Genomic DNA, 14,542 nt, shown 5'->3' on the forward strand with positions numbered 1-14,542 from the left:
ATACTTTCTTCGACAAGTTTAGCAGATTGAAAATAGCGCGCCGATGCTCTTCGATTATTATCATATTATTATCATTTTGCCAGCTTGGAGACACCGACACATTGGAATTATCAAGAATTTTTGGATCCTGTAACTAGACTGTGGATCTTTGCGCGAAATACAAATTGTTTACATCGATTGCAAGAGAAAAACGTCGTCGAATACTTTCTTCGACAAGTTTAGCAGATTGAAAATAGCGCGTCGATGCTCTTCGATTATTATCATATTATTATCATTTTGCCAGCTTGGAGACACCGACACATTGGAATTATCAAGAATTTTTCAATTCTGTAACTAGACTGTGGATCTTTGCGCGAAATAAAAATTGTTTACATCGATTGCAAAAGAAAAGCGTCGTCGAATACTTTCTTCGACAAGTTTAGCAGATTGAAAATAGCGCGTCGACGCTCTTCGATTATTATCATATTATTATCATTTTGCCAGCTTGGAGACACCGACACATTGGAATTATCAAGAATTTTTGGATCCTGTAACTAGACTGTGGATCTTTGCGCGAAATACAAATTGTTTATATCGATTGCAAGAGAAAAGCGTCGTCGAATACTTTCTTCGACAAGTTTAGCAGATTGAAAATAGCGCGCCGATGCTCTTCGATTATTATCATTTATCCTCTGTTTTAAATTATCCTATTCGTTTCTGTCACAAACGCATAAAATCCGCAGTCGAGGCAACATTGGTTTAGACAGGGGTTAAAAACCCCCCCAAATGTTATGAAGAATCGAAATATAGCTCTATCAGGTACGTCGGTTCTGGCTTGTATCGGTTTCGGTTTCAGTTCTCCAGAACCGTCATTATATCCGTTCTATAACTGTTATTTCTCGGTTTTGAATTTCTGTTATGGATTTCGGTTCTAGTTCTATTTCACGTAACGAATACATTGTGTTTCCTTTGGGGATTCAAAGCATGGATTCTGAAATACTTTGTATTATACACAAGCTTAAATAATTCCCGTGGTCCTCTAATTGCATCGTTATTCCTTAACCCTTTGCACTATGATTTCTTTCGCAGCTATTTCGATTAAGCTATTCTTCTTCCTCATAATTAACCTGACAGAACAAGATAACTTTTGTTTCTTGCGTGTCTTCGTTTACTTTAGCTCCTAGATTTTGATGTAAAATTATGCTCAATAAGTTATCTTCCGAATGAACAATTTCGGTATGTTTATTAACACGTTCCGTGCCACGTGTACCATCGATGGTACACGCTTGCATGTTTACTCAGTGAACTGAACAAATTGTTGACAAGAAATTTAGAACCGAAGAATCAATTTCCACCGCAAGAATGGGCGTTGATAAGTTTTTGTTACGTTGTTATGTGTACGAGAATGAATAATTGCACGTAATACATCAAGTTTTAGTCAAATATCAAAGTGTGAAGATTCGAGTAAAAAAAGCTCGGCACGGAACGTGTTAACGTGAAACTGTATTCGTATATTATTAACGTTTGCTTCGTAAAATACAATTGTTCGGCACCGATGGCCAGAGTAGCTTGGCTTGACCGGTCGGCAATAGGAGAAAAATCAAATTCTTATCAGAAGTTTACGTGTCCGTTTCGGTGGCTCGTAAAACCCGTCGATCGACCCTTCAGGAGAGCGACGGTTAAAAAGGAGTAAAACAGAGAGCAGCTTTGTGTCTCGTCACACGAGAACCCCGGGCGTAAACGTGTGCCGCGATACAAGCGGCGAAGTTACTTTTCGAAACGAGAAAGCGACGAGGAGAGAAAACTCCGAGGCGTAAAAGTTGTGTCGGTGTCGGTGACGTCGGGGGTCACCCCTCCACCCGGGGGTGATTTGTGTAGGAACGCGGTTTATGGGCGCCCGTATTTGCTCGCCCGGTCTCGGGCGTTGAACGGCCAAGGCGTGATTTAACGACGTCGACAAATTTGATTTGTTTCCGATACGAGTACACCGACGCGAGAGGGTTAAATCAATTTTTTGATCGCATTTCATTCGAAAGGGGCCAGCGGCGAAGGAAGCCTGATAATAATCGACAGCGGTGTGCCGCGAGAAAATTGAAACGTCTCTCGAAACAATCAAAAATCCATCTTGGAGAAAATGTCATCGTCGATTCTTGATGTTCATGGAAATTCTCCTCCTGACATCTTGGTGTTCAACGATGAAAATGATTTTAGTTATGACCGGAGTCGGTTACTGTGGTGTGATCAATTGCTGCGGATTCTATTCAACATTGATAGCGTCATTTTTATGAAATCGATTAATTTCATGGTATATTTGGCTTAATATTAACTAGAAAAATGTATATTGCATTTAATAAGATATTACGGCTACGAAAAACAGAGAACAACAATGTCATAAAAATGTAGTAGTTTTGGTTTAAATTTGGAAACAATAATCCATATGAAGGATTATTAAACTTGAAGTTATAAATTTCAAAACGATACCGTATATAAAATGATGTGCATATATTGAACAATAATATCTAATTCATTGTAAGACTTGTGGTATTAATTTCGAAATAACTTATATTTTCTTGAAATCTTGATTTCGAGAAATCAAGAGAGAAAGTGGAACCGCAAGATAATTTGCAATACTTGCAGCCGGGTCGGATTGAATTGTCGGATTGAAAGAAATCGTTGAGACGGTGCTAAAGTAGCATCATTCGCGGTGAATAGTTGTCCCCCGACTGCCAATAATAATGACAAATAGATTTCCACGAACCCCCCTGAAAATCCAAGTATTTTCGGACGTGTCGCTTTTTGTAGCTGAACCTCAGAATTACCTAACTGTTTATGCACGTGCCAGGATGTTATACGCTGCGCACTCGCGCAGTTGGCACAATGATCGCCACGAGTACTACAATCTTACTATTATTAGCTGCCCGAAGTATTATTTACCTTACGAGATGTTCTTGTTAAAAATCGTTTGTCGATCATTGCTTCTTTCGCGTTACAAATCCAACTGGCGACATACACTCATACACGAAAGTATTCGAACGCTTACGCGTTTCTAACATTCGATTAATAAAATATATGAACCGCGAAATCTACGACCGACAATAAAACAGAATGATGGATCTGTATTAGTTTGGGGCTGCATGGCATCTAGTGGAGTGGGAAACCTTGTGTTCATCGATGAGATAATGGATAAAACGAAATACTTGAAAATTTTGCAGGAAGATTTAAAAAGCAGTGTATCAAAATTGAATTTACCTAGCGATTATTGGTTTCGGTCTGACAATGATCCGAAAGCATACCGCTAAAATAGTCAAAGAGATGATATTTTTCTATTCACGATTAGATGTAAAGAAATTTAACCCTTTGCACTCGAAGCTATTTCAATTATATTTTAAACATATTTTCTGATCTACGGTGCTTCTATTTTATACGATTTATTGCGATTTATGCACATGAAAGCTTATTGGCAAGTACAAAACTTGCAATTGTAACCCTTTGCACTCGAATTACGACTCTCTCGGGGGCCATTAAAAATTGTTACACCATTTTTGGAAGTAACTGTAACAGTAACAGATTCGTTTATGCTCGAAATACTGTTAAAATTGCAATTATTGTACTTGCCAACAGGCACAATTTTGTACTCACGAATCACAATAAATCGTATAAAATGGAAATATCCTAAATTGGAAAATATCTTTCGAATTTCGAATTAAACTAGTTTCGACCGCAAAGGGTTAACAGTCTTTTAAATATAAACGAGTCTGATACTATTACTATAGAATACTATACAATCACTTCGAAAAATGGTATAGCAATTTTTAGTGGTAGCAATATTTAGTATTTTGAAGTCACATATCAATTTCTCTTGCTTTCCTAATTTCATTGTACTTTCGGCTAGATTGTGGCGATAGTCAAAGAATGGGTATTATATAACGTTCCACACGTGGTGCCACATCCACCGCAAAGTTCCGATTTAAACCCCATTGAACATTTGTGGGATGAAGTAGAAAGACGATTAAGAAATACGGTTATTACTTCGAAAGAAGCGTTAAAACGAAATATTATCGAAATATGGCAATCGATAGATGCAAATGTTACTTCTAAGTTGGTCCACTCAATGGAAAACAGACTTAGGGCTGTTATAAAAGCAAAAGGTGGATCGACTTCCTATTAAAACCTTTAATCGTGCAATTTAAATAACTATTAATTGTTTCGTTCGAATACTTTTGCGAGCCATTTCTGGTACGTGTTTACAATAAATGTACCGTAAAATTGCTATATATTGTTGAATTATTTTCTAATTCTGCTTACGCAGTCTTAAGACCCATCCCTTGTTATACGTGTCATATTATATCAAATGCTTCGGTTTAACACATATATTTAATCAATTGAATGTTAGAAACGTAAGCGTTCGAATACTTTCGTGTACGAGTGTATAACTACGTGACGCGGCAAGCTAGAAAGTGTTTGATATTTCAACGGTGTATCCAAGTAAATCACTGACGTTTCGAGTACATAAATGAAATCCCCTAGCTGCCTAGCTCCACAAATTGGACTACCGGAGTTTGCTTTATCTGAGCCTCTAGTATTAAAGATCCATTTGTAAACGAGATAAAAACTACGGTTAAGTCGAGGACGCGAAGTCGCATCTATATTATTAATGTGGATGACTCTAAAAAAAAAACGAATTTCAAAACACACTGCGACTGTTTGGATTGGAGCGAAAGAGGAGGAAAGAAGCGGCGGAGGCTGTTGAAGCGAGATTTACGCGTCCAAGACAGCTGCGCGTAGGCATAAGTCTTGTTCGTCCCGAAACTCACGGAAGGGTACCGAAGAGGACGCGGAAAAAGGATCACGTTTGGGAGCCGGACATTTCTTCTACAAATGACTTCAGGAAACGGCACGCCCCTTCACGGCTGCCGCGGCACGTAGCACACGCAGTTCTATTTACTTTAACGCGCTGTAGACCTGCCAAAAGCCGGATCGATCTTGTTGCATCTGTTTCTCGCACCCTTGCCGCTTCTAAATCGGCGGCGATTGTGTCCTTGTTTATCGGAAATTATCTCGGCGTCAACCCCTTCGCAGCTACGCGGACGAATGTTTTCCTAAACGGACCTCTGTCGGGGCACTTGAGCGATTAGGGTGAACGTTGAACCGTGAAAAAGGAGGACACGCTTCGCTGCGACTCGTTAATTTTCCCTGCGGTTTCTATTCCGTACATGAAAACAGTGGTTTCGTACGAATTTCGACCGAGATATTGGAGGAAAATTCATTTGTCATGAAAGCAATGGAAGAGTTAAATTAGAGTTAGAAGAGCTCTGTACGTTGTGTTCGTGCATGTTTTATTTACGGTAAACCCCAATTGCGATAGAAAGTCATTTGAACTATCGAAATATATATTTTCTGCTAATGGAATTTCGTTTCTTTTCATTTTAATGCGAGTATTTTAATCGGATAGCAAAATTACATAATCCTTTAACTCCTTTAACAATATAAACATTATTAAATGATTAAATTAATCGACGCTACGTTGAATTTACTATGCATGCACGAAAGCGATTTGAATTACGATATTTTTCTCTTCACGATTAGGTGTAAACAAATTTAACCCTTTGCACTCGAAGCTATTTCAATTATATTTTAAACATATTTTCTGATCTACGGTGCTTCTATTTTATACGATTTATTGCGATTTATGCACATGAAAGCTTATTGGCAAGTACAAAACTTGCAATTTTAACCCTTTGCACTCGAATGACGACTCTCTCGGGGGCCATTAAAAATTGTTACACCATTTTTGGAAATAATTGTAACAGTAACAGATTCGTTTATGCTCGAAATACTGTTAAAATTGCGATTATTGTACTTGCCAACAGGCGCAATTTCGTATGCACGAATCGCAATAAATCGTATAAAATGGAAATACCCTAAATTGGAAAATATCTTTCGAATTTCGAATTAAACTAGTTTCGACCGCAAAGGGTTAACAGTCTTTTAAATATAAACGAGTCTGATACTATTACTATAGAATACTATACAATTACTTCGAAAAATGGTATAGCAATTTTTAGTGGTAGCGATATTTAATACTTTGAAGTCACATATCAATTTGTCTTGCTTTTCTAATTTAATTGTACTTTCGGCCAGAATGTGGCGAAAGTATTTTGTTCTGTCGTTTCTCCTTCGTATTCAAAGGGGTTGTTGTAATTTGTTTTTTTGGATTGCGAATTTCTTCTTACTTTATATCTTGAAATTGATATTTGCTGTTTTTGCGGTACGTAAGCACATCTTTTATTACTATTTACAACATTGAAATCATAGAAGATTAAAGATTGATTCACATTTCTGGAGCGATACGATATTGCAATTCGCAAAGTTTTCGCAATTTCCACGTTTCTTACAATATTGTTATTCTTAGAAATAGCATGGCAAATAGCATTAGCTTAGAAATAACATTCTCAGAAATAACATGACAAAAGGTCATCGAACAAAATGGAAAATGCATTACAGATCAAACTTCGTTCCAAGTAAAAAGAAATTTTTTATTTCATTCAACAAATCCGCGATTACTTAGTTGCCAACCTAATAGAATACACTTTTTATAATGTATGTATATTATTATACAACGTCCATGAATCTAGAGAAGAGACAATATTACGAGACAAATTTGGAAAATGGGAAGCACCGAATAGAACATGGCATTCCAATTCGCAAAGTTTTCGCAATTTCCACGTTTCTTACAATATTGTTATTCTTAGAAATAGCATGGCAAATAGCATTAGCTTAGAAATAACATTCTCAGAAATAACATGGCAAAAGGTCATCGAACAAAATGGAAAATACATTACAGATCAAACTTCGTTCCAAGTAAAAAGAAATTTTTCATTTCATTCAACAAATCCGCGATTACTTAGTTGCCAACCTAATAGAATACACTTTTTATAATGTATGTATATTATTATACAACGTCCATGAATCTAGAGAAGAGACAATATTACGAGACAAATTTGGAAAATGGGAAGCACCGAATAGAACATGGCATTCCAATTCGCAAAGTTTTCGCAATTTCCACGTTTCTTACAATATTGTTATTCTTGGAAATAGCATGGCAAATAGCATTAGCTTAGAAATAACATTCTCAGAAATAACATGGCAAAAGGTCATCGAACAAAATGGAAAATACATTACAGATCGAACTTCGTTCCAAGTAAAAAGAAATTTTTCATTTCATTCAACAAATCCGCGATTACTTAGTTGCCAACCTAATAGAATACACTTTTTATAATGTATGTATATTATTATACAACGTCCATGAATCTAGAGAAGAGACAATATTACGAGACAAATTTGGAAAATGGGAAACACCGAATAGAACATGGCATTCCAATTCGCAAAGTTTTCGCAATTTCCACGTTTCTTACAATATTGTTATTCTTAGAAATAGCATGGCAAATAGCATTAGCTTAGAAATAACATTCTCAGAAATAACATGGCAAAAGGTCATCGAACAAAATGGAAAATACATTACAGATCAAACTTCGTTCCAAGTAAAAAGAAATTTTTCCAACCCTTAGTTGCCAACCCAGTAGAATAAATTACATTACTGGAGAAAGGAACTTCGACAAATCTAGATGAATTCGATCTTCTCACTTATCACGAGCCAATGCGCGCCGCTATTTCTGCTTGGTAGCTTTAGCGTTCAAGAAAAACATCAAGAAGCGCAACGAATATCGTGTTCCATATATTGGAAGGGTGAGAACTTATTTGTGCGACAACCGAATCTCTGCGATACAGGACGAATGGAAGGAGTTTAAAAGGAAGCTCCAATGTTACAGGGAGCAGTTTTCTCAAGGAACTTTGGGAAAAGGGATGCGTAGGATTTGTGGGATTCTCCCATGCGGGCATCGTAACGTAATATTCGGCTGCATTCGACGGGTATAGACGAACAATTTGCCAGCATCCGATCAATTGGCTCGCATTACACCCGACGCATGTATACCTATGCAGTTTTATCAATCTGATACATGTAGCGAAGAGGTAAGCAATGTACTTTGTGATTCACTGCCAACCCTTTGTTCAGACATTAGTCTCTATCGAGAGATACAACATCGTAACATCCGAACTGAAACGTTGATCGCGGATGAATCACGGACATCGTTTGGCAACGATGAAAACCGATAAAATCCTTTTATGGTTATCTATCGATATCATAGCGCGTAAAACGTAACGCAATATAAATTTTTTACGATTTCAATAGCGTTCAATTTGTAGAACTTCGACCATTCTTTAGCATGTATCAATTCATCGAAGCGAAATGATCGCAGAATTTAGACACAAGATTACTAACACTCGGACGGCGGGGCTGGGTTCTATTTGATTCCAAGGTATAAATATTGATATTTCACTGGTTAATAATTTAAATTATTAATCCAAAAATAATTAAAAATGAAAAATGATTAAAAACAATTAATTTAAGTTTTCCAAATGTTTCATTAAAGTCTATAGAATAAGCTATCGTGTCTAAAAGTTCCTCGAGAAGAATGTGTTGAAAAATTAGTTAAATAATATTACAAGAGATCCTAAGCTATATTTTCGTCGAAAAAGTTGGTCGTTCGAGTGTTCGTTTGAAAAACAATTAAAAATGATTATTTCCATTAGATCGTTGAGAAGATTTCTAGTAATATTTCGATGGGAGAACGCGTCGTTATACGAACCTTTGGCTAAAATCATGCCCTCTCCGGCATTTCACCGAGGAGAGGACCAATTACAGTCTCCCTCGGTGCGAAAGTGATTTCGGAGGCAGGAACTTCGCAGGAGACGCACGCTTTTATCAAGCTCTAACAGTACTTGACACACTTCTCGGGCCTTCACGGAATTCCATCCATTATTATTGTCATTTCTCGCGTTAACCAAACACCGTCGGCTACATTATCTCACACGTAATTGCCATTTACACTGTCTTCGGCCGTCGAACAACGTCGATTATCATCGAACACGTTCTATGAAACTCGAACGACATCAACGACGGAGACCGAACGTTCTTTTCCCGGAGAAATGTCGGCGCGACGAAGCAAATAACGCGTTTCAAGAAAAGCGTACGAAGTCACTGGTAGTTCATGGTGAAAAAAACGAAAGAAAATCTGGAATATTCACTTTCGATCTCTCACTAGAAATTCCTCGCGCGGTTCCTTTCTTCTGTTCCCCTTCGAAACAACGATCTTTCCACTCTTCTTCGTGCACTTCACACCCGCCCGACGGACCTGCGTCGAAGGCAAACGTGAACACTTTTCCCGCTACAGTACGATACTAACTTCGCTCGATCATTCGTAAACAACTTGGCGTCGGTAGAAAGGATCGCATAGAGCATATCGTCGTACAGCATCGAAATTAACGCGAATGAAAGCGTCGTAATTGTTCCGTTGTCGTGAAAACACAGCCGACGACGAACGCGCAGTGTCTTTTCAGTGAAAACTCGTCGGAAGATCACACGAGGCGGGAGTATCATTCGATTTATCGCGAACGAATTAATCCAAATAACGCGCTTCTTTTTCACCGATGAAATGCGTCTGATAAAATTACACGGGACCCCTAATTCCGCGAGCTTACTCGGGGAAAAAGATCGCTCCGACGTCTGACGGTACGCGGCCGCGGTCCGTCCGCGGTTGAAAACGCGCGCGTCGCGTCCGCCGAAAAAACGGGCGAGCCCTCAAAGATGGCGCGGCATCCTTTTTTATATCCCGAGGGGATTCACCTCGCGAGATCAATTCATTGGGCACGTGTGTACTATTAAAACAGTGCCGTACGCATTTAGGTATACAACTGGATGCACGGTGCACGCTGGACTCCCCGTCGAGCGTGGACCAGCGTCCCTCCACAACCTGCTACCCCCTTTCTCTTCCATCTTTCTCCCTCTGGCTCTCTCACGCCTTTGCCTCCCTCTTTTCGCGTCCGTCCGTCCCTGTCCAACCGCGCGCCTCCCTCCCGTCCCTGGATCGCGATCCTGGAAGAGCTACCGCGGCAGAAACGCAGCCGCATAAGCTTCAGAGTTGCGCCACTGTCAGTGATTTCTAACGTAGGCGGTACTTAAGCCTCCCCCTTTGCCCCCGCGCGACGCGATATAAAGGCTTTCATCGGGGTAATAGGAAAAATCCCGTGTGCCGCGCGGTCTCCTTTCTTTTCGTCCGTTCCGGGCTCGTTCCGCCCGGCCAGCGAAAATCGTCGCTGCGGAATCGAAGCGCAACGGCCTGATATCGTGGATTCATCGACCCTGATACGGTTTCCCCCGTTGCGAAACGTTTCGATCGACTAAAACAATGCGACGTTCTCCTACGAAATTAACTCGATGCCGGTTGAGAGACACTGCGCTATGTGTTACACGAAAGCATTGTTATACATCCGGATAACGCCTACCGGCTCGATTGGTCGGCTGGGTGGTCCGTAGTAGCCACGCCCACGCCGGGACTCTATATACTTGCCACCCCCCACCCGGCCGTCTCACTGACACACGCGCGACCGTCCACGAACGCGCTTTCTCCTTCCCGTTCCGCGCGGCGCTCTAAGCTGTAACATGTCGTTGCTGCCGCTTCCGTTGCTGCCTCTCTTCCTAGGCGGTCCTCTTCTATTCCTATTCTTCTCTCTCTCTCTCTCTCTCTCTCTCTCTCTCTCTCTCTCTCTCTCTCTTTGATGCTCCTGCGCAGCGCGCAACTCGCATAACTCGCACAAGTCGGGATCGACGTGTTCGTGCGCCGAGTCTGCGGATAGAGGTGTGCGTTTATTCGCACTTTTCTGACCATCCGGTGGACCAAGGGTAAGTTACCATTGTTCTCCATGGAAATTCTTTCAACCCCTCTTTATTGCTTCCGGTTTAACTCATTCTTCTTTTTTTCACGAATCGTGGCACAATAAACATGTGGTACGTGTATGTGTGTATGTATATTGATTTACAGGAATATTACGTTAGTTAATATCGAATGATAGGGGAGATTTTTTATTAGAGTTGAACGGAACGACGCTACAGCGTCCGGTTCGCGTTGCTTTATGGTGAACGTTGGGGATTTGTTTTGGGAAAATGGCGATATCGCTGACGAGAAATCTGTTCATGTAATTGACATGGGAAGTATTTATATTAGCAATAAAATGAAATGCTATGGTAAAACTCGTCGTATACGAAGAAAATATTAATATTGTAATATAATATAATATAATATAATATAATATAATATAATATAATATAATATAATATAATATAATATAATATAATATAATATAATATAATATAATATAATATAATATAATATAATATAATATAATATAATATAATATGATATAATATAATATAATATAATATAATATAATATAATATAATATAATATAATATAATATAATATAATATAATATAATTAATTAAATATTAATTGTTCGTACCGAATACGTTTTAATGACTCATATATGACTCGTATATGACTCATATATGAGTCATTCTGTTAATTTCTATTCAGATCTTTCGTAACCGACATTGTAGGAATGATTAAAAAGCAAAAAATATGTTCGTTCTGTTCTTGTACGATTTTACTGGGCGTAAATAAATGCGTTCTATTTAATTTAATTGTGCTCAATGCTCCGCCGTATAGTTGATACTACATCTTGTATTGTTAATTAAATTTTGACAAAATTATTCGTTTGCTTTTTTGTTGGTTCGTTAACTTAATCGTGAAACTAAAAAAGCTTTCCGGATTTGAAACATTCGAGAGACATGTATTTTTTTCAACGATCTTGCTACCACAAATAAAGTTATGCTCTGTTAATAATAATAATAATAAAGTTATGCTCTACAGTTAATGCTCTGTTTATATGAAATAAGATATGTATTACCAAATGGTATAATCTTATTAACAATACATTACTTTAGCTTTAGCAAATCTATCGATTACATTCAAAAAGTGCACAAAATAAATGTAAAATGATTGTGCAGTTTGAAATAGATTTTTTTCTTCGGTCCATTATTGAAAAATTACAATAAGTTCGTAATTACGGTCGACTAGAACCTTCCTATTCTTGTGGCGAATATTTCGAAGGCGGCGTTTGTTTATTTACAATACGATTTTATTTCACTTCCTACGTTATACAAGAGGCAATGGTGAGTTATTTCTATACAAAAAGTATATAAAAGTATATAATTAACCCTTCGCACTCGAGTGGTGACTCTGAGGCACCACTAAAATTCGTTTCATCACGTTTCAAGATAATTTCTATATCGACAAAGTTTACATTTAAAAAATTGTTAAGAGCGCAATTGTTGCGTGACTCCCAAGAGTCAATTTCGTACGCATAAAATGCATTTCGCCGTATAAAATGAAAACACTATAAGTTAGAAAAATAATTTTATATTTACTATTAAATAATATATAAATATATTATAATATAAATATAAAATAATTTTATATTTACTAATATTTTATTTGCTATTGGAAATAGCTTCGAGTGCAAAGGGTTAATTCGTGCGATGGTGGTAGTTATTAACTATTTTTAGTTATTAGTTCCATTATTTATTATTACATACTTAATGGAACTAATAACTAAAAATAATTAATAACTACCACCATCGCACGAATTAACCCTTTGCACTCGAAGCTATTTCCAATAGCACAAATAAAATATTAGTAAATATAAAATTATTTTATATTTAATAATATTTATTATTACATACTTATTATTAAATATAAAATAATGTTATATTTACTAATATTTTATTTGCTATTTGAAATAGCTTCGAGTGCAAAGGGTTGACTCGTGCGATGGTGGTAGTCTCCCCTGAAAGTTCTCGTTACGGTCGTATTTTTAATGATACGCGGGAAGTTGCTCGGTTGGCAGGTAGCTCTAGTCAGATTTTATGACGTGAAAATCGCTTCCAGATGTTGGCCATTTTAGCGATAGAGCGTGGCCTATTCGGCGCAACAAGTTCTCACGGCAAAATTACTATGCCACCACACGAAAACTTAGAACGGAAACCTACAACTGGACGTTCCCAGCTTTCCCCTATTGTCACTTGTATTCCATGGTCGAAGCAATAATACGAGAACTATTTTGCAAATGAATGATGCCTCGAACATTGGTCATTGTAAATGTATATTTACTTATCTTAGTTTTCCAACTATTTTCTGTTACGAATTCGATATTTTCTGTGATAAACGTTGCTTTGAATCGACGATTCCGACTACTCGTTTAAAACAAATATTCCATTAAGTATAGTTCGAAACAATTTTTAACGAACATAAACTTAAACTGTGATAAATAATTAGTGTATATTAAAATAATTGATGTATCTCTTACTTTGCTGGAAATACTAATTTCACAGGATATTATATGTTCAGTGTGCGCATATTATTATATTATTATCTTATATTTATATATATTATAATTATATGTTATATATTTATATTATTGTTATTATATATGTATATTTTTAGTTTCTACGGCACTCGTACGCAAGCTATAGCACCGATGGCTATTGAATATGATCGTTTTACATATCTTGCTAAAAATTTGCTAATTTTGTATCGAATATTTTCTATTCACTATTTTATATCTTTCCGTAGCGACAAATAAAGGTTACACACAAAATTAAGCGTACATCTTTTAAAACGCAATAACTTTTTTTAAAACTGGACTAAGTGACTTGAATTTTTTTAGATGATAGCGAGATTTTGCTGTTACTTGGAATGACAAAAAAAATAGAAACTCTTATTTTTGAACTTTTTAAACTGAGTCTATAACGGAAATCTAAAAAATGTCTCTCGTAGATCTCGGTAACCCAAATTTTTAGTCAAAATCGCGATAAAACTGCGATTTTTGCCATCTTTAATTTGTTATAACTCAACTATGTTATTTGTTATAACTTAACTATGTTCAGTACAGTCTTGTTTTTACATGTGTTTGATAAAGAGTAACTATAGTTACTCTTATATTATATATATTATATAATATATTATATATATTAGATATATCTAATATCTCAGAGATAGAGATGCATTTGTGTTTTTGTTGCAAGAATCATTTGCAGCAGAAAAGCCGTTGCTTTAACTGATGGCGCTATCTATACCAAAATCTTCAAATTAATATTGTTAACAACATTACTGACACGGTATTGACTTTAACTGTGGCACATACTTATGCTTAGGTTTACTCATACTTATTGCGTTATGAGGAGCTCTAGCACAGACGAGGAGGTACAGAATAGACAAATCATTTTATGGACTTTCATGGCTAATCGTGACTACCATATCGACGTAGAAATTCAACACTGACTTCAGCGTCCTCTGCTCGCAGGCAACAGAACTGAACAGCTCACGTATGTAAATACATGTGTCCAAAATCGCTCGGTAGGCAATTACTAATAGCAAAATTAAAAAAAGGTATTTCAGTGATTGTACAATAAACTAGTTCCTCTTACATCTCCAGAAATTAAAAAGTCATTTAATTCAGTTTTAAAAAAGTTATTCCATTTAAAAAAAAGTACTCTTTGTATTTTGCCGAACGTAGAGGAAAACAGCAAGCAGAAAAGAAAGGATTA

At 37.1% G+C, this 14,542-nt stretch overlaps 1 protein-coding gene across 1 annotated transcript in view; it reads right to left on the reverse strand.

The window, feature by feature from the left end:
* sim (bHLH transcription factor single-minded) overlaps positions 1-10,592 on the reverse strand; it is a 79,847-nt gene extending 69,255 nt beyond the window's left edge. Inside the window, exon 1 of the mRNA XM_033484293.2 lies at positions 8,688-10,592. Within this exon, the coding sequence (XP_033340184.2) occupies positions 8,688-8,703 (16 nt within the window). The 5' untranslated portion in view covers positions 8,704-10,592. The remainder of the gene's footprint in view (positions 1-8,687) is intronic.
* Between the last annotated feature and the right edge of the window lie 3,950 nt (positions 10,593-14,542).

This window comes from Megalopta genalis, chromosome 18, assembly GCF_051020955.1.
Source record: "Megalopta genalis isolate 19385.01 chromosome 18, iyMegGena1_principal, whole genome shotgun sequence".
NCBI lineage: Eukaryota > Metazoa > Arthropoda > Insecta > Hymenoptera > Halictidae > Megalopta > Megalopta genalis.